Source organism: Falco punctatus (genome assembly GCF_963210335.1).
Source record: "Falco punctatus genome assembly, chromosome: 3".
In the NCBI taxonomy this organism is placed as follows: Eukaryota; Metazoa; Chordata; class Aves; order Falconiformes; family Falconidae; genus Falco; species Falco punctatus.
This window is the reverse complement of record NC_137582.1, coordinates 102,773,991-102,794,718: the sequence shown is the minus strand read 5'-3', so window position 1 is coordinate 102,794,718 and position 20,728 is coordinate 102,773,991. Positions and strand designations below refer to the sequence as shown.

General features: G+C 47.7%; 1 protein-coding gene and 2 long non-coding RNA genes across 4 annotated transcripts in view; 1 reads left to right on the top strand and 2 right to left on the bottom strand.

The window, feature by feature from the left end:
* The window catches only part of CTDP1 (CTD phosphatase subunit 1), a 114,553-nt gene extending 107,485 nt beyond the window's left edge, over positions 1-7,068 (bottom strand). Inside the window, exon 1 of the mRNA XM_080380333.1 lies at positions 6,751-7,068. Within this exon, the coding sequence (XP_080236459.1) occupies positions 6,751-7,064 (314 nt within the window). The 5' untranslated portion in view covers positions 7,065-7,068. The remainder of the gene's footprint in view (positions 1-6,750) is intronic.
* A 262-nt stretch (positions 7,069-7,330) lies between these two features.
* Positions 7,331-20,728, top strand: part of LOC308060971 — a 244,485-nt gene continuing 231,087 nt past the window's right edge. The window contains exons 1-2 of one of the 2 annotated variants that reach the window (XR_013926994.1): positions 7,331-8,471; positions 9,247-9,382. This is a non-coding gene — a long non-coding RNA (uncharacterized lncRNA). Of the gene's footprint in view, positions 9,383-20,728 lie in introns of both variants that reach the window. The other variant, XR_013926995.1, reaches the window with a different exon arrangement.
* On the bottom strand, positions 10,700-19,349 carry LOC308060972. The gene is made up of 3 exons (XR_013926999.1): positions 19,214-19,349; positions 17,746-18,075; positions 10,700-17,061 (listed from the first exon to the last, which is right to left on the bottom strand). It is a non-coding gene; the product is annotated as an uncharacterized lncRNA (long non-coding RNA).

The following is a 20,728-nucleotide window of genomic DNA, read 5'->3' as shown; positions in this document are numbered from 1 at the left end:
GACCAAGGAGCAGCAGCTCCACATTTGGCAAGAGCCACGTGACATTGCATGCCTGTCAGGACATCCAGCAGCATCACACGAGCCCAGAATCCCAACACACACTCTGAAAGTATTGTGCAACAGTTTAGAAGGCCACTCAGCACATAAAGGGGAGGTATTATAAGTAGCTGCGAAGTTACTTGGAAAGTTAGTTAAATTCCCTTCTTGTTGAGCGATGCCTTCCTCAGTTAGAACTGCCCATTCAACCTCTCCCCTGTGAATGGGGATTCACACAGTTCACCCAGCCTGCACCAAGACCTTTTGCCTTACACCCCAGCTGAATACTGCCAAGTTTTGGATGCAATTTTTAAACTAGGAAGAACTACAATGCACACAAATCAGCATTATTCAGTTCTACTCTAAATGTCTAAATCACTGCCTATCCATACACTATGTCCTATCTTTTTCTCAAAAAAAAATGTAGGAAAGTGTTGGGTTTTTTTTTTAAGATTATTAGTGAAATAGTGGCCTGGCAATATCCCATTATCCCATCCTCTCTTTAAAAAAGGACATACTACAAAAAAATTGATGTGTTGATAAGAAGTAATCTACATGGTACACTGCCACCTTTTCCATAGGAACACACAACAGAAAGAAGTCCTTCTGGATCTAGATGGTTCTCTGAATGATACCTTGTATAAATCATCCAGCATCAGCCCGGTCACCCTAAATCTAAATCCTTCAGTCCCATCAGAAAAAACTTCGCTCTTTGTTTTGGAAACAGGTTTTTGTATTTGCTTCCCCCAGCGCCTCCGCGCCACGCCACACCCACCCACCCCACACACACCCCTTCCTTTTTTTCAACAGAACCAGCACTTCAGAAAACATCAGAGAAGATACAGTGAGCTCTCAGAAATTACATGTGTTTGTCACTCTGGCTAATTCCTTTTCATCAACAGGCTAGTCTGAGGCCAATTGAAAGAGTTTTTACTGACTGGAAACAATGATTCACCCTTCCAGACAAGCAGCACCTCTTCATTAGAAGTAGGGATATAGATGCTGAAGGAAAACATGCAGTTGTTGAGCACTGTTGTGACATTCTACAAAACACAGTGAGAAATTCTCACCCCAGTTTCACAGTACACATTACATATGGCAGCTCTTTCTTGTCCACAACAAAGGAGGGGGAACCTTTCCATTGTCCAAAGTCTTTTGAAGATGGTAAGTCTCTCCTTTCATCAACAGTATCTATCCTCCTCCTATAGCCCAAGGGTGAGATTTCCAATTGCGTAGGTCTGGGTTCAGCAAAACAAAACCTAGACAAAATGTATAGTCAAAATCCTTGAACCATAAACAGTAATGCAATACTACCTGCCTTCCAGGAAGTCATTTTATGCTCCCCCGTATACTTCAAAAGGCAACTGCTGCACATTCAACTATTCACATGCGCCAGAAGACCTTAGATTAATTACTTTTGCCTATACAAAACAGATACTTGTAAGAATATTTTCTAAGTGACAACTTGCAATGAATAGTCTATTATAATTCTTAAAAAGAGATCCCAAAATATTCATCACCATTACCCCATATTCATTCGTATTCAGTGAGTTCAAATGTTCAGTCATCAGATTACCTAAGGGGAGTCTTCCACTGGGTAAGACTGACTTTGAAAATCCAAACAGCTCGGACCCCTACCAGGGCCATCCCTTAAGTTAACACCAAACATGCAGTCAGCAAACCAGAAAGTTCCACACAGGCATGCAAGCTGTACTACTAAGATTTCTCAAAGGAAAACACAGTCTTAGGTCAAGATAGAAACTTCTAAGACAATTCAAAGCAAGTGTCTTATCTGTCTCTTCCTTCTTCAAACCCTTCAAATCCCTTCCAGTTCTAGGGCTAGGTATTGCGCAGCACAAAATTTAAAGGTCTCATTACAGTCCTCCAGTCAGAATTTCTGTCCATACATCTTCTCTTCAGAAGACTATCTGTTTCACAATTAAGGAAATCCATGTGGCAGTTTCAGAGAAGAAATAACATGCACACTTGCCTTTGAAAAAGACTGTGGTTTTCTAAACAACTCTAGTATTGACACAAAGCTCAAAAATACAGTAAAGAAACTAGACAGCAATGAAATAATCCATTACAATGTGGGTAAAAGTCTATTTCCAGCACAGACATCTACAAACATACACATTTCTAAAGAGAGCTATAACCAGCTTGTAGTTCGACAATGGGATGTGTAAAAGTCCCGTGAGCTATCTCACTGTCTGCTGGCCTGTGGGATTCTGCATATCCCCACATAAGTGACAAAGTTCTTGAGCTCAAGTAAGATAAGCAACTTACAGTACGAACTCAGAGCAGAAAATCCCCTGGTTTAGCAGAAACCTTACTAAAGGTTATCATACAAAATGCCAATATGGGACATATACAACTTCAATAATGTTATTTCCCAGTGTCGACATGTCATTTATCCCCCTAATGACTCTACTGGCATTCACAGAACCACTTTGATCTGACCTAAAAATACAGACTACTGCTGAAAGGATAAACCACCCTCCCTTTCCCTACACTACAGTGCTGTTGCAGCAACTGAGCAGTATAGACCGTTTCACAGGAGGTTGGGTAGGAAGGATGGAAAGGAACAAAACAAACCAAAAAATAAGACTAAGCCATCTTTAGCTACATGATTTCCAAATCCCATCCCTGCAAGCTGGAGGCATACAGAAGCGTGAGCATCCCTTCCAGCCAGCTCTCTTACTAGCCTGAAGCAGCTGCAAAACCATGGCCTAAGGAAGCTGCACCAGGCACTGCAGACACAAGGCTGCTACAACCACCCTGCTGGTAACTTCTGAGCCTGATGCCTCCTTCCAACCAAACCTGACTGAGCAGCTTGGTTCTTTTAGATAAGGAAGTTCCTACAAGCTTTGTGAAAATTGATGGTCACATAGAAAAGAGATTTTATACTCTAACATTCAGCATTATTAGCTCTAGCATAAGCTTCCCAATTTGTTACTTGCCAGAGAACTAGGAAGATGAGAAAAAGAAGGTAATGAAGGATGGAAACGCCTCATTTAGAATTTGGATCTTTTTCAGTATCAAGTTCAAGCAAACACAAGACAGATGTATTAAAAAGACAGCTTCCTTAGCATCACAGTGTATGAGGGACAGGGTGTGTGTGTTGGGGGGGGGGAAGATACCCAGGAGACACATTGGAAAGCCACGTACCAAAACGCATATAATAAAAATATTGAATGAATCCAAGGGTAAAAAGGAGTTGGGTGAGAGACATAGTAAGCTAGGATTTTAAGCATTTTTCAACAATCCTCAGTGTTTGGCAAGGACCTTATTTTGTAGACTCTAATAAGCTCACTGACTATTTGACAAGATAGACACAAATGTTTTCGTAATAACTGAAACAGCAAGTTATTTTTCCTGTAGCTTATTACAGGTGTCATCACTTCAAAATAAACTGTAATTCATCAGCATTTTATTCCCCTTGAAGACTGTAAGATGAAAAGTATTGGGGTCCAGGGTTAAGCATCCACACCTTAGCTGGTAAACTAGGCCCTGAGGCTCTGTGACATTAGATACCCCAAGGGAGATCTATTTTTTAAATATATAAAAAAGTTTTTGATAGAAAAATCAAAATCTATACATCAAAATCTACAGTTTTAGAGAACAAATTCCCACCTCTTTCTTGCTATCTTCTCCAAAAAGAGAAAATACAAGTTTTGCTTCACTAGAATCTAGATAGGTTTGAACAAGATTTTTATTACAACACTCACATACTTTATGTTCTGTAGAAGAATGCAAGTTTTAGCTATTAAAGCTATTAGTAAGACACAAAGATATCCAGTTGAAACATACAGGTAATAACTATTTTATTTTGTTCACTTCAGTAGTCTTCCAAAAGACTTTAGTAGTAGTCTAATCCATCAATAGGGCCTGAGAGGGGACAATCATTTCACAGTAGAAATGCTTATGTAAATACTTGCATAAGATAAAACACTGACCCAACCCAGAATCCTGACATACCTGTAGCAGCTTTGGAATGATTAACCTTGATGGGTAACTGGCATTAATAATACACAGAGCAGTGCAGGTTTTGACATTTTATTTGTTGCTCCTGCACCCACAGAAATTATGCTTCATCAACATCCAAGATCTTTCATTAACTGCTCACTGTCATCCCTGCTCTTTGCAGTCCTAACAGGTCAAACATCTTCCTCTCTCAAGTCCTAGTTTGACATCTGATGCAAGCCTACCTCTGCTAGCACAAGCAAAAGCCACCTCCTGCCTGCCTCGGGCTGTCAGGCCCACCCATACCATCCTCTCCCCTGGGGACAGCTTACACCACTGCCAATGCCAGAAAGTGGGCAAATCAAACTACAAGAAAATTAAGTGCTATACATATGGAAAATTACTTTCATGCACTGAATGATTTAATCTCATACCTAACATAAAAGCAAAATAACCAAAACTTAGACATGTATCGTCTTAAGAGGGAGAGCCTTGCCCTAAAGGATGTAATTATTTTCAGAAACAATGATGACCCAAATGACATGGTAAACAACTTAGCCAGTCACATTATTTACCCTCAGATAAAAAGGTTTAATCAACTTATGTTCTCATGTTCTAATAAAAAGGAAAAATATTTGGAATAGAAACAGTATTTCTAAAGTGTTTAAGTACCTGACAAACATTTGCACATATATTTGGTTTATAGAGAATTCGGAGCTAAACTGACCAAACCCATTTTTTTTTGAGGGCAGCAAATGGCATCTACCACCTTGGATAGTTTGAATTAAAAAAAAAAAAAAAAAAAAAAAAAAGTATTACCTTCTGGATATACTGAATAAATTTCAGCTATGTTATCTCCCTTAATCACACTTTTATTTTAATACTCCACAACCTCAATCTATGTTTAAATATTGCTGATAGGTAGTAAAATGTTATTATTTCCATTCCACAAAATGGGAAGCTGCAGGCAACAGATTAAATGCTCACCAGAAAAACCTACGTTTAAGTGACCAAAGAAATGCAGTTATCTCCAACTGCTGACCAGCTCTACTGCCCTTAGGTCATGCTTCTTCTACCTCTTTGCTTGAATTTTTCTTTCATATCCACCCAGTAAATACCAGTACAGCATGCACCAGAGAACACACACTGAAAAGTCAAAATTCCAGAAATGTAATGTGTAGCAATGGTCAAATACTGAGAACCAACTTTTAGTAGTACAAGACAAAAATGTTTTAGAAGCCAAGAACAACACTAATACAGAACAGTATTGATTTTCTAATTGTCTCAAAACAAGAACTTAACAAGGACTTGCTAATTATAATAAAGTTAATCAAGACTAGACAAATCCAGTAAAAGCATTCTATAAAGACTGGTGCATTTGAGTCCTAAAGCTTACGTAGAGAAAACCTAAACCTAAAATGCCGCTACATCAGACCCAGCATATTTTAAAGTTGTTTAAATTCACCAGTTAAAAACATTTTTTTGTTTTGGTTTTCCTGTCAAGTGTTATGCAGTGGAAAGACAACATAGAGTTATCTCCCCTTCTACTCAGTCCTATCAAGATGAATTTCATATGCGTATGGAGTTTTAAGATTTTTAATCTAACCTAGCATTTACGGCACCTTTGCTCTAAGTCAGATATTAAAAGATTGTTCGTGCTACAGAACGCTGATGTGGCATAAAAGGAAAGCCACAGTCTTATCTTAGAAAGAATAGCGCTCTCTGTAGCAAGAAAAACACAGCTCTTATCTCCTCTGCAACACCTTATATTACTAACTGGTAAAACCAGAATCAGATAGCTTTTTTTCCTGAATATTTGAGAGCACCTCCACACACAGATGTTTTGCATGTACTGGTGATTTTCAATCAAGAATGTTTAGGCCTGGCTGCACCCACCCAAAAATCAAGAGAACTGCAATAAAAGAAAATAACTTGCTGTCATAAAACAGAGGAAGCAGAGCGTTTCAGGGGTTTCCTGTTGAGGAAAAAAAACTGCTTGAAGTACAGGGTAGCAAGCAATTAACCCAAGGTAACCTAAAAATCTGAGAGGCCCCATCTAACTATTAGCCAATTAACAATTTAAGAGTCGACCAACGCACAGTCTTATCAAGACAAAGCCACTGTTAAAACTATTCTCATTGAATGCCTTGCTCTTCTGAATGTTCACACTGCGCCATGCCATTTAGATTTGTCAAGCCTTAGACGCTAAAACAGCCACAGGCACGTAGACTGGCAACGGTCCCTTTGCCATCCGAGTTTTGCACCAGCCTAACAGCGAACCGCGAAACTAAACCGAAAGGACTGCCGAGCGTGTCGGCGGTGGGCACCCAGCCCGCGGGGGCAGGGCTGTGGGCGCAGCACGGGCTCGGGAACGAGGGGCTGGGGCATCATGTCCTCAGGTCCCCGCACCCTTCCTCCACCTCCTGCCCCCCGCGCTGCCCCGCGCGGAGCCTGGGGAAGGCCCTTCCCTGGCGGCACGGCACGGCTGCCCGGCCCCTCAAGGGGACGCGGGGCTTACGGACGGGACAAGGCGGCCGCTGCCCGCCTGCCCGCCGCCCGCGGCTAGGGGAGCGCAGCGCGGCCGGCCCGGCACCGGCGGGAGGGTCCGGCAGCGCCTGTGGCACCGGCGGCGCGGCCCGGCGGTCACCGGCTCCCCGCGGCCAGCCCGGGCCCTGCTCCGCTGCAGGGAAAGAGCGCGAACCCTCCCCGCCCCCCCGCGCGCCGGGCCCCCCGCGCCGACCCCACACTCACCCGGGCGCGATGACCTGCCCGGGCCGCGCACACAGCTCCCGCACCACGCCGGGCCGCTCCGCCTTCAGCTTGCGCTCGGGGCCGGCCCGCGGCGGGCGGGCGCTGGCGGCGCTGGGCGGCGGGGCGGCGGGGCGCGGGGCGGGCGGCAGCGGGGCGCACAGCGCCAGCACCGACCCGATCTGCACCGCCGCTCCCACCGACACCTTCCACTCCAGCAGCCGTAGCGGCCGCGGGCCCGGCGCTCGGATCTCCGTGACCAGCCCCGCCGGGCCCTCCGCGCCGGACCCGCCGCCACGCTCCGCCGGGCCCTCCATCGACCCGGACCCGGGGACGGGTCGCTATAGCAACGCCCGCTGGCCCGGCAGGGGGCCGCAGCCTGGCGCTGCCGCCGGGGGGGGGGGGGGGGGGGTCGGGGGTGCCCCAATAGTCACCGGCGGCACCCACAGGCGGCGAGGTCACGGCCTGTCTGCGCAGGCGCCGGGCGCTGAACTTCCGGCCGGCCTTAAAGGCACAGGCGCGCTCGGCGGAGCGGGGGCGGAGACCGGAGGGGGAGGTTGTCCCGCCGTTCCGCCGCGGGGGGTGGGGTGGGTGGGTGGGTGTGTGTAGGGGGCGGGGCGGGGCGGGGCGGGGTGGTGGTAGTGGTGGGTCTATTGAGCGACCCTCCCGACTGCAGACACGCTTCCGCACCCACGCGCGAACTACGGCTCCCGGCAGGCAGCGCGGCCGCCGGGCCCTGCGCACCTCAGGCGGCGGGACGCGCGGGGCATGCTGGGTGCTGCAGTCCCCCTGCGCGGGGAGCATGGCGGCGCGGCTCTGCCCGAGCGGCTCGTTGGGGGCCCCGCGTTGCGCTCCGAGGCTTCCCCAGGCGGGAGACGGAGGGCGGTTTACTGCCCCCGGGCGGAGGCAACGGCCTCGGGCCTGCGGCCAGGTCCGGTGCCGGTGAGCCCTCACGGGGGCGGCCCCGCTGCTCCCTGCCCACAGGGAGCAGCCGGATTGTGCGTGCACCTCCCCCGCGGGAGCCCGTGAGCTGCTGCTCGCCCGCCGCAGCCCTCTTCAGGCACATGACGGGAGGCTCCGTGCCATGTGCCAGGCCCTGTGCAGCGTGCTGAGGAGCGACGGCCACTACAAGCATCCCCGGGAATGCTCAACTACTTAAGCATCCCTAGTACTTGTGTAGCAAGTACCACAGATGTTCGTGCCTCGGTGGCACTCCCAGGGTCAGTGTGACTGGACCCAAGGGCTCAGAGCAGCAGGCACATGGGGCTTCACAACAGCTCCTTCCCAGAGAGGGTTTGCCTTGCTAGCAGCCAGGATTTTGACAGGGAGAAGCCTGACAGCACACAGTCTGCAGGGAGTCTATAAACAGCAGGTTCTCCCGAGGTTTTTCCTCCTAGCATGTCAGTAGAGATACCTTAACACAAGAACAGCGTGGGTTGGTTGGGAATTTGGCCTGTAAGACAGTGCTGTGAACTTCATGATGGGATTGTGTTGGGAGGCAGCCACTATCGGCAGCAACCAGGGATAGGGAAATTCTTGAGCTGCCATGCATCCTTTACCAGGTTTTTTAACAGGCATAGTGACACACTGCATGTTCTAATAAGTTTTCTAGATCCCTTTCTCATACGATGAACTGAAGGAAGCCACTTTTTGGGAAGCCTCAAGGTTACATAGTAAAGGAGGCTGTTGACTGCCCTCCACTCATTTGCTGCAGAAGTTGAAAGGTATGTTGTGAGTGAGACTAAGGAACCGCAAGAGGAGTAGTTCAGTTTCATGGTGAAGGCATTTAGGCACTGCTTAGGAGAATGGTCTTTACTTTCTTTCTGCTCCAGTGCTCTTGTGCAAGGCAAGTGTCTTCAGCCACAGTTTTAAGAAAGTGTGTGTGTGGGTACTCTGACCTGGAGTGTGTGTGGGGAAGGTAATGCTGCCTTGCCCTTGTTGGAAGGATTCACTTGTAAGACATTTTGTTGTTTTAGCAGTTAACGGGGCTTGAAGAGTGGGGAATCTGTAGAAGGCCATACACTGAACAGTAGATTTAAAACTGAATACTGAATGTTAGCTACGTGAGCCCCAGCTGTTCTTCATATTTTGACTAGAAGCCTTAGTTCTCATGTTCCCTAGTTCCCTATTATTCCCAATAACATTCTTTTAATGTTGCTGTGTGCATGCGGTAAAGCTACATCATAAAAAGTGAGTCGTTACCTTTTATAGTATTCCTTCCTTTACAAGGCTGCACCATTCTCAGCAGCGAGACTGATAGTGCATCTCTGCTACATATGTTGCTCTGTTTGTTCTTTCTTGATCTGAAATAAAAATAATCAGCATCAAAGAAACCTGTCCATGTCCTTTTGCACGTGAAAACTGAAGTTTGCACCACCAGTGACTGCTGATGAGGCAGCTCCATGGAGCTCCACCAGGAAGTGCTGACTTCCAGCATTTCTCTTCAACTCTCATCTGGCCAGTACTTTTAGCTCACACCCAGGCTTCTTTCTTTTGCAGGGTGGATTGATAATGTTCTGTTCAGGGACAGCAGGCTGAGGCCTCCCTCAGGACTGCAAAGGGAAAGAGATAGCCTCAAAGACCACGAGAATTCATCAGGAATTGGCCCCAGGACTGACCCCCGGCCAAACTGCTGGTGAGTGGGTAATGACTGGCAGGACACTGTAGCGTAACATGAAGCACCAGGAACTGACTTTATATTCATGCAATGTCTTGCACTCCCCCTCCCTCCCCCACCCTGATTTCTGCCATAGGGAATAACTTCTTTAAGGAAACCAGAAGACTTCAGATTTTCTCCAGATTCCCTGAGTGTAATCTTGCCCTTTGTTTCAAGAGTAACTCAGTTAAACAAACTGTATTTGTTGGTACTGAACATCTCCTTACTGTATGTGGAGGTGATAGTCTTGGCAGCAGAGCTGAGTCATGTCAAAAAATGATGTGGCTTTGTTTGCCCTACAGATATCTCAGACTGATGGTTACTCCGTTTCCCTTTTGCCTGCTAATCCCTCTCACCCAAAGGTGTACATTTAAGGTCATGCAGCCTTCTGAACACTTTCTTCTTCTGAAAGCTGAAGGCTGAACACAGCCTTCTGCCATTTTCTTGAAAGCTGGCCTACCACACAGCTTTTATATCTTTCAGTGTCCTATCTGTCCTACCAGACCTTGCTAGATGGACAGGGACAGACAACACTTGATCCCTCACTGGCAGGTTTGATGCGTCTAAGAACTGAGTGACTTAAGCCTGACACTGCAGGGCCGTGCAGGGCTGGAACTGGCATGTTACAAGTGAGGGATGAAGCGGGAAGAGCTCACCTCACCCCACCAACCCGGACATGTTAACTTCTTTCTCTGGAACAAACTGTGCTGCAGCTTGTACTGCAGATCTCAGAAACCTCTGCAGCCCCTCCTTCCACAGAAAAGATTTTGTGATTTTCTCTCCACCTGTAATTGTGCAGATGAAAAGTTTGGCTGGGAGGATAACAACAGAAATCTACATAATAATTATTATTGTTTCTGGTTACTTTGATTGCACTGAGACAGAGCTTTACAAAATAATTGCACCAGTCAGTCCTAGGTAGGTGCAAGGGAAAATCCCTGAGATGGTGTGTGATGAGAACATTAGGGGAAGAATCTGTAATTCTCTTAAGTAACTGTAATTCTGAGGAACACACTGTGTTAAAACGATTGACTTCATGTCTGGTTATGCCAGATGGCTTCCATCAAGAGGCAGATGTTTTCCCCAGTCTTCCCCTCAAAAAGGACATCAGAATTTAACCACGCCTTTGTATTCAAATACGTAGCATGAACAAAAGCATATGCTGTAGATACCAACTTCGTATAACTGCTGAGTGAAAGCACTGGGGTGGTAGATACAGCCTTGCGGGGAAGCGTTTCTTGAAAGTGGTAAATTTTTAAAAACACATGCATTCAGTACAGCTGACTTCCAAGAAGATAAAGGAGATAATCTGCAGTTTATTTACTTGAGGTTGAAACACGTTTAGCTAAAACTTCTTTTAAAATAAAATACACATTACCCTGCTTTGGGTGCTTCAGCTGTAATGAAGATGCAAAATGCATCGTATGATGCTCCTAAAGGTGACTTGGCTGAGCATTTCCCTATTCAGGCTGATGACTGATGCTGTAAGCCTGTCACAGCGTACTTAATCCACACTAATACCTGCTCCATGCTAATTTTCAGAAGGCTGTAGAGCACAAGGTGGCCAGCCTCCCAAAATCTACCGGCAGCTTACAGACATCTGCAAATGGGCAAGAGTGAAGCACGTGCTGTATGCCTCGGTGCTCCCAGGAGAGCTGCAGGGTGGTTTGCAGGCGGGGGGTGACAGCAGCTCAGCAGCCACCCACAGACCCTGCCCCAGCGCAGGGCCTGGGCGCGCGGGGGGCTGCACAGTGTCGCTCTCGCTTTCCCCCGTGGCTGGGGGTTTGAGTGGCCCAGCCACCCCGGTGCTAGACAGCCCTGGTGTCAACAGGCTGATGTAATGCTGTTATGAGAGCTGTATCTGAACTACTCAGAAGTGATGCAGAAGTTGTTCAAAAGTCACAGATTGGCCCGTCCCTATGGCAGGGAGTTTCTTGCTATTTATATATAATTGCTCAGGGCAAGAAGTCTGCGGGCGGTATCATGTTTAAATATTACAACAAAATATGGAGACATTCAAAAGCCCTTCCGGCTCTTCCATTGCCCAGACACCTCATTGGATCCACTGTGATAACCAGTGGCAGGTTTCACTTGGGGAAGCGAAATAACCTCATCCTGTAGTTTTGAGTGTTTGCAGTGGGAAGGGAAGCTCTACCCCCCTCAAACGCCATCAGGACTTGCCATCAGAAACTGGAGCAGCTTTTGCTGTACGTGAGTGCCCCATGTGAAAGAGGTTCGGGTAGTTTCCATCGTGGCAATCCTTTCCTGTTTCTAGACTCTGGACTTCTCAGCCAAGGACCTTCTGCCAGGGTTTCTGCTGGCTTTTACAGAAGCAGCTCCAGGAATGACTTTAACACACGGAATACAATAAAATGTGCATCTGAGGCTTGATTCCACTCGCACTGAGCTATCACCAATGTTGTCAATTGCCTTCAAAAAGAGGCGATGCAAATTCTTAGCACCACAATAATCAGTTAGCAGTTTAAACTGTGGTCACCAACTTGTACATCACCTGGCTTCCTGCATTTGAAAATGCAATCTTCATGCTCTGTTAGCAGAGGATCTTTCTTTCCCCATCAAATATCTTTGGCAAAGCTCTGTGCTGCTCAGTGGAAATATAGCAGAGACTATTTTAGCTTCTCGATTTTTTTTTCTTGGGCAACCTGAAAGAAAAGGATATAAAAAAGAAATAATTTCTGAAAGTTAGTTACATTTTCCCCATAGCTCCCTCTCTAGGAGTGGGGTTAGTTTTGCACTGACGGATTCTGCACAGGTGTATTTTCAGCAACGCAAATACTTTTGCATGGACACTTTTCTGTACAGCAGCACATGAACTGGCTCACACTGGACCAACTGCATAAGGGGTTACCACAAGCACACCCCGTAAGTGGGGCTGGCTACCCATACATAACCCAGCATAGACACGGCCTCGAAAACCCTACAGGTAGTTGTCCTTACTCATAAATTAAACCTTATTTACTGTGTTGGGGCTACTCCCATGGCATCTTCACAGTCACGCTTTGCATCTTGAAGCCCACATAGTTTTGAAATGCATGACTCGGAAGCATGAATCAACACTTCTCCCTTTGCCTAGCAGGGATGCGTACAACTTAACATCCCTTCCCTCCTCTGCAGAAGGAAAGCGTGTCTAAACACATTCATTTCAGAAGGGAAGCTGATGACAGAGATTCCTGTGCCATCACAACAGAAGTTCATTCAAACTCTAGACGGGGTTGTCGACCAGCCAGGATGAGCAATTTTTATAACTGAAGCTGTTTGTCTCTGCAGAGCTTCAGAGCAGTGGTTTCCAGCTGCAGGGGCTGGTGAGTCCATGGGTGGCAATTAAGAAAGACACTTTGCTGTCTAGTAATCTACAGATGGGAAACTTCTTTTCCCTCACCTCCACTGCAAAATGTATAGATGAAAACCAGCAAACAGCTGAACAGCCCTGCCATAATCAAACGTGTGCTCTTCTTACTGGACTTGTGTGAAAAGATTATTCAGACCACAACTTTCTGCCCTTCCCTTCTCTTTTACCCTTCTCCTCCCCACTGCCATGAGGGTCCAGCCCAGGGAAAAAAATGGGGGTGTTGGATGGCCTTTGGTGACAGTCTGGGCAGGTGGCACTGTGCATGTCCCTGCTGGGTGCAGAGCCCCGCTGCTCCCCTAACCTGGCGAGGCCTGCGTTCCTCTACGGTCTTCGTCAGGCAGGGTGCCCCATGGTCCCTAAGGAGAAATTGTGGTGCAAATACAGAGTATGATAGCTTTTATTTAAATGTGAAAAAAATACCTACTTAGAATGATGCGGGAAAACCCACTCAGCTGGGAAACTAAAAGTGTGTTGGTCCATCTGCACAGGCACAGGATGTAACAGGTGAGATTCAAAGTTCAGAAGATAATTTAAAGTGATACTTTCCTGCTTATGGTGTATCAGGAAAAGTTCAGAAGATCAAGTAGGAATGTAGGGGGAAAGGAGGAAGCTGTCAGCAGTCATTTTTAATCAAAGAGAAAAATCTTAGCACTGCAACGAACATAGGCAGAATCAAAAGTGATCAAGAATGGAGCTGCTGATAGAAGTGATAACAAAAAAAAATTATTTGGTCTGGTGCCTTGCTGAGGAAAGATATGCCTGGAGACAGAAATCATTAGCAGGTGAGAACAGGGTGAGGCAAGCATCATTATTTTTATGAGAGCAGGGATGAAAACAAGTACATCTGAAGCGGAAGAGGGAAGATGGTACAACCACATCAATGATCAAAGAAGACATACCATACCTGTGTTCGCGTAAGAGATGAGCATGGTAGCTTCATAAGCTGATCTTAGAAACCATAAATCATGTCAGTAGTGTTAGCCGTGAGCATCTGAACTGGTGAAAGTGGCGTTCACATCACTAAGCAGAAACAATATGGGTGTCTGCAAAACTGAGAGCTAAATCCTTTTTCTCCTTTTACTTTATCTGAAAACTTGCTGTATAGGTGGTGCTGAGATTTTTCTTTTCCATTATTCCAGGAATATTTGGGGGGAGAGACATTTTTATATTCTGTTCTCATAAAGGCAAAGTTTGTACTCGCCCTGATGCTGCTGATGGGCAGTTTTAAAGCAAAGGAGAAAACCTCTTAACAATGACCCATGAAGGGGCCTCAGCCAGCATCCTCTCTGCTCCGTGTGCCGGCTTCTTACGGCTTTTGATGCAGCCGGCAGGTGAGAGGCCAGTGCTCAGCTGGCACACTCCTGGCGTATGGAGCCAGTGACCAGAGCAGTCCCCCAAAGGAGAGGCAGTAAGAACTCAGAAGCCACAGCACGCTGGGGTACAGCCATCACTGGGTGTTGGACACATCTGTGTATTGTATGTGTCTCGGTTTGACAAAAATGCTTCTGTATTAGAAATGCAAGTGAATAGGGTATGTGTCTGGGGAGCAATGTTCGGTGTACTAAACGCACATTTTTATAGTAGTGAAATCATAACCTAGTAGAGAAACAAGCTTCAGGTGTGACAGCACAAGTCAGAACCATCCTTATGCAGAATTCACTTATGACCAAGACTTTCTGATAAACATCTTACTTTTCAACTGCGTGTTTTGCACACTGCTTGCATGAGATCTCTTTTCTCTCTTTCCCTCGTTGGCTGACTTCGTGCCCTTTTGGCTTGTCCCTTTTTTCTTTTTAAGCCTAGTGGTGATTCACTGGAAAAAAATCCATTTAGCCCGTGCGCAGGAATTTATGACCTATTTACAAGTGAACTTCACTGTACTGCCCGTCGGCCAGTCAGCCCCCGAGGTACCCCCGGAGCGCCTTTTAGAAGCCGGGTGACCTCCGCCGCGGGTCCCGGGAGCTCCCCCCAGCCTGCCCGTGTCACCCCTGCCCCTCCGCGCTGCGAGTGCGCCTCGCCGTTCGCCCCGGAGCGCGTTCTCCGGGAGGGACCCGTGTGCCCGGGGACGGGCTGCGTGTCCCCAGGGCTCTGAGAAGTCGCTGCGCTGCGGGAGGAACAGTGAGGAGTAACAGCAGCGGAGGGTCGCACCGTGCCCGCTGGGGTGGCCCCAGCCGGTCCGGTCCTGCGCCGATGCTGCTGCGTCCCCGGCGCCGCTCCCGGGGACACCCGCGCCCACGGGGACACCCGCGCCCACGGGCCGGGCCACCCGGCGCGTCCCCGCACCCGCCACAGGGTGGCGCTGCGAGATCTTCATGTCGGCCCTGGTGCCAATGCCTGTGTACGTGCCTGTGCGTGTGACAGCGTCGTTAGGCAGCAAATTAAAACCAGTAGTGCTTTTTTCCATTTTGAAAACAAAGATATAGTAGTCTCCTTTCAAACAGGGCTGGAGTATGGAAACACGGAACCGAGAAGAAAACAGTGCTGCTGCTGCTGCTGCTGCTGCTGCGAGGTGCTGCCATAAATGCCACATTTCAGGAATGCACCCCAGCTTTGTTCCTATGCTGACTATGCATTTAACTAATTTACATTCACATATACACCCTCCAGTATACAACTTATATTGCAAAGATCATTTAGAATATGTATTCTAAGTGCCTTTTGAATTCAGAGTTCCTAACAGCCCAGCTCTGGCCAGTGCGCTAAGGCACATCCCTACTGGTGTGTCCCAAAGCACGCTCTGCCGGCAGGGCCATGAGGCTGCCAGGTTAGTGCAGCCTTCCTATGCTGTCTCCAGCTCCACATTTCCATTTTCTTTTGGTGAAGCAAATCAGGGAATTTTCTTTGTGTGAAAATGTACCTAGCAAAACCAAACAGTCGGCATTTAACCTGGTTAGCCCCCTGCCTGACTTGCAGCTTGGGTGCCAGCGCCGGCAGGGGAGCAGCAGGGAGCCTGGCATCAGCGTCCCAGCTGCACCTCATGCCCAACTGGTTCGTGCGGTGGCAGAGCTGAAGAAGCTTTCAGACTTGGCCTCCACTAGTTGTTGGTTCAACTGGCTCACTTGCCCTTGCAAGTGCTATTTTCTGGTTTGGCGCTGACAGTGAAATGCTGATGGCATAGCTTGCTCCGCGACATTTTTGTCGGGATGCAACACAGCGAAGTATCATCAGGGCTGTATTAATGCCAGGGGCGATGCAGGATCTAAACAACGCATCCTGCTTTGAACTGCTGCTGAAACACACCCCCACACTCAACTCCTTACTGGTACACGTGCTGGTGAGTTGCACTGACTGCACGGCTGGGTCTCCACAGAAGGGCTGCACAGGTGAGCTCCCGGCAACTGAATGCTGTATTGCCAACTGTGACAATGTCACAGCTACTGTGTTTATACAAGAACCCTTTTTGTCACTAAAGAACTTCACAGTTCAATGGAAGAGTTGAGAATATGAACTCTCTGGCTCAAAAACACAAAGACACATTTAGTTTGTAAATCCATTTTCTCCAGGATAACACTTTGAATGCTGGGGACCTGCTTTATGACTTTTTTATGATCCTTGGGACTGGCAGCCCTGTTGTTCCTTCCCTTAACGCACCACCGCTGTGGCTGAGCGAGGCAGGGGCTCGGGGTTTGAATGCGGAGAAGCGCCTGGGCATGTGCCGCTCCAAGCTCTGCCGCTCCTGCTCTCATCACGCCTAAGCTCCAAGAGTCGGAACCGGGGCACAGGTAACCTTCACCCATTTGCTCAGGCTGCTGCTGGGGACAGATAGTTTGGCAAACAAAAGCCAAAGGTCCTTCAGGTAGCCGCTATCTGTCAGTGTTGCTACTTCTTTCAGGCTTATGTGCCTGTGTTGAGTAGTCCCAGTAGCCCACTGCCAGGTAAACAAACGGCACAGTTCAGCAGTGCTGCTCGCCGCCTAATAAAGGCTCCACATAAAAACGGTGCAGCACGGGCTCTCTCCCCTTCCCCACAGAGGGCAGTTTTATGTTTCAGATATGATCTGGTACAGAACCAGTCTGTATGTAGCGGGAGTCTGCGCTGGAAGACTTAATGGAGGAAAAATGCATTTTCCGTGGCTGGTAGCAGCCACAGTCACAGCTACATCCGAAAGCGGTGTTACTGTAACACTGCCAGTCTCACACTTCAGCCCCTATCAGTAACATTTCTGAAACCTGGTACTTTTCCTTCGCAGGGTAACTTCAGGTAAATGCTCTTTTTGCCTGAAAATAATATTTTGCTTGTTTTTTGGGACATACCTTTTTCTCCATCTCTTCTAATGGTGTAGTAATAACTGAAAAGTGGACAGAAATGCCTTTTTAGTGGGCTGCATTCCTGTGAGATGTGGCTACACTCTACATCGTCTAAGTAGGACTAAGAAAAAACATCTACCCCTTCACTCTATACGGAAGCTTTTCCCTTCTTTTCCAGACATGATATAATGTGGGTTGTCTTCTTTGTACATAGAAAACAGTAACACATAGTTATAAAGAGTACGTGTGTGTGCAACTGCATTAACCCTTCAAAATCAAACCTTTGGTGCTACTGCTAATACTCTCACATGTTTCGAGATGCAGTGCAGCGAAACAGAGACGCTGTGAGATCCCAACTGCACAGACCCTGAGCGTGTCACACGCCTGTAAGGAATTAAGCTTCATGAAAGCCCCGTGGCACAGGGAAGTATTTTGCTTCCCGATGGAGATGGTACATATTTCCATAGCAGGCAGCAGCAGGGCTGGCTGCAGCGGCAGGGCAAGCGGGGAAGCGGGGGGCTCTGCAGCCTGTGACCCACAGCGTGAGCACCCGCTGCCGCAGGCTGGTGTGGGTATGGGGTGTGTGTGGGATGTGTGCGGGGAGCAGGGGGTGTGGGGAGTGTGGGGAGTGGGGGGAGTGGGGGGTGTGGGGAGCAGGGAGGCAGGGCGTGGGGCAGCCTCCCTGCAAGTCACCGTTGGGTGGGGAGTCCCACTGGGCTTCTCACCTCGCAAGCCCGTGTAGAAGCGGTTGTTCTTCTGGACAGTTTGCAATGTGAGAGGCCAGAGCAGCAGCGCAGCGGGGGCCTGGCTTGCAGCTGTCAGGAGCACAGACCGGCCGATGACACCTGCCCCCTGGGTCAGAAGGTGCAGGCACTGATGGAGACAGACCACAACCGTGGGCAAACACTACCTGTGTCTCTGATGCCTTTAATTACTCGAGCTGGAGCTGGGCTGTCCCCCTTTGGAAGGCACCGCTTTGCAGGCGTGTGCATCCCTGTGCGTACACTTCCAGTGCCTCTCTCCACACGCTGTCCTTAGGCAGGGGCAGTTTGGGGCTGAAGAGGGGAGGGGAAGAGATGGTCAGAACCAGAACCAAAAATATGTGCAGGGAAGAGGAAGATGGGAAGGAGGAAGAAAGAGAAGGGAGGAGGGCAGGAAACACAGAGAGCACAGAGACTTGAGACACCGGCAGAGGATCTACAGGGGTGGGAGACGGTCTTGAAAAGCAACAATAATCAAAGAGCAACAGACCAAGTGGTTTTGCCTGTATACAAGCACATGCTCACACGTATGTCAGAATTGACAGAAAGTGGGTATTAGGAGGAGGAGGAGGGAGGCTATCTCACATTGGCAGAGGGCGTTAAAGCCATCTGTGGCTCTCGTGGCTACAAGAAGGCTCCCAATGCCTCCTGCTCTGCACCCAGTGGGAGCCCTGCAGCTCTGGAGGTGCCCGCAGCTGCTCTCCCAGAGCATCCTGCAGTAGCAGCAAGGATGCTGAGCAGCAGGGCAGGCAGCCAGGGTCTATGTGGCCACTGGTGAGCAGGCAGCTCCAGCTGTGCATCGGCGGGAGCTGGGCAGAGCTGAGAATAAAACTCAGATTTCCTGCACCTCGGGTCTATCCACGAGGCCGTCACTTCCCCACGCACTGATCTGACATTACAGAATGTATGGCAATGCAAAGCCACAAAAAAACTAAATTAAGAGAGTAGTGGGCGTTTGACTTGCATGCAATGTTTCCCTTTCACTGCAAATTTCTCATTTACTGTTATTTTTGCATAGGCCCGTGTGACTGAATTCCCATAAAGTGGTCTCCCACACCTTGGGCAGTTATTTATTAGAGCAAGAAGCAGTCACTGGCCCGATCTGTGCCTGGAAATTAGAGAGAGAGACACAGACCAGGCATCTGAGAAAGATACTGCAGGGAAGGGATATATGAACCACTCTGGCACAATTCAGTTGTTAGGCAAATGATTAAAGCTAAAAAGGAGGAAAAATGAACCGCTTCCCTGGTTGTATATATAAGCTGGACATTTGCAGAGAGTGAGCAAGTGGAGTGGTTATCAACAATAAAGGAGTAATAAAAAGATAAGATCTTTGCATTCCAATTAAAAGAAAAATCATTGCAACAGGATCAGATGTTTTCCCTGGCAAAGACGCAAAGAATTTCTCTCCAGGAAAGAGACAAATACCTACCTCTTCCCTTTTATCAAGTACTAACCCGCCGGCCTCTGACGGTAACAGGCAGAGAACCAGCACAGGGATTTCTGTTGCAGATGGGAAAGCGCTTCCCCCTACCCCTGTTCAAATCCGAAGAAAGATTGGACCGATGAATCAATGGGGTGGAGGGAAACCAAGCTATTAGGAGATTAACATCAGGAGAGACTTTAGAGCAAGATGTCTTTTCTGATGGAACTGTGTAAGAAATTAAAGAAACAAGTATCAGCTTTGCTTCCCCTTCCTGCCACCCCCACATTAGCCACATCTTTGCAAAACACACCATGCAGCAGGTACTGATTCAGTGGCAAGGCTTACTTCTGCGATAAAGATTTTTCTGACTGCGACTTTCAAAGCTCCAAACAATGGAAAAGAAGTATCAGATGAAAAGATCCAATGACAAATCTGCAATAAGCAATGCTGAGGTGACATACGTACAAATACTTGTCGATGGAACAAAAGTAGTTTTGCCTTTTCTGTGCTGTTGTTTTCAAGATTGTTCCAAAGTAACCAGAGTGATGCCTAATGGTTAAGCACACGATTTACTGAAGACCTTTCAGAGGCCACATTCGAGCTTGTCTTCTCTCTGTCAGTGCCAGGCAGGTAGAAAGGTAATCAGAGAGAAAGTTGGTTTCACTGACTAACCTGAAGGATGGAGATTGCTGCTGATTACAAAGTCAGGAGATGTCCTTGATTCAGCTCCTCAGGAAGCCTGCTAACTGCTCAGCCAAAATTTCAGAAATAACTCGAAAAATAGAAGCGCTTCTTAATTTACTGTCAAGTATAGTTCTTAAATCTGATTGTTGCATGAAAATTGTCAAATATGTTTTCAGTGGATGATTAAGTTTTTAATTTTGTTATGTGTGCAGTGTAGACCTGAAAAGGGTGACTGCTTATCATGGAAAATGTTGACTGTAGCTGAAGAAGAGAATGCCTGAAAACGTAAGGAAACATGCCTGAAAATATAAGGAAATGAAACATGTCAGCCAGCATATTCAAGCCAAAGTTATTTCATTTGAATCTGGCACAGTGTTACCTCTTAGGAAATGCAGTGCAGTGACTCAGTTTCCCAATTCTCTTCCATAAACAAGTTTCCCAGTCCGGCTTCACCCCTGCCATGCCGGGGCAGCCGTGCTGGTGCCGGTCCGCTGTGCCATGCTGGGGGAGGCGATGAGGGGGTTGCTCCTGCTCTGGCAGGTTCGGCTTGGCGCCTGTGATGAGATGCTGCAGTCGCATTTATAGATCACAGTTTTGAAGTTATCGCTCCTCTGCTGAAAGATGTCAGTTTTCCAGTGGGAAATCCATTCTCCAAATTTTCTGACTAGAACTTATGTTTATCAGTCTCCTAATTCCAAAACCTCTTCTCCAGCACTTCCTTTCCTTTGACAATTCACTAATAGCTTCATTCCCTTCCCTATCATTGGCTCATCTTTCTTCTTATGTGCAAGCGTAGATCAGCTGAAACATGTATATCTCTTGTCTCCTTCCAACAGC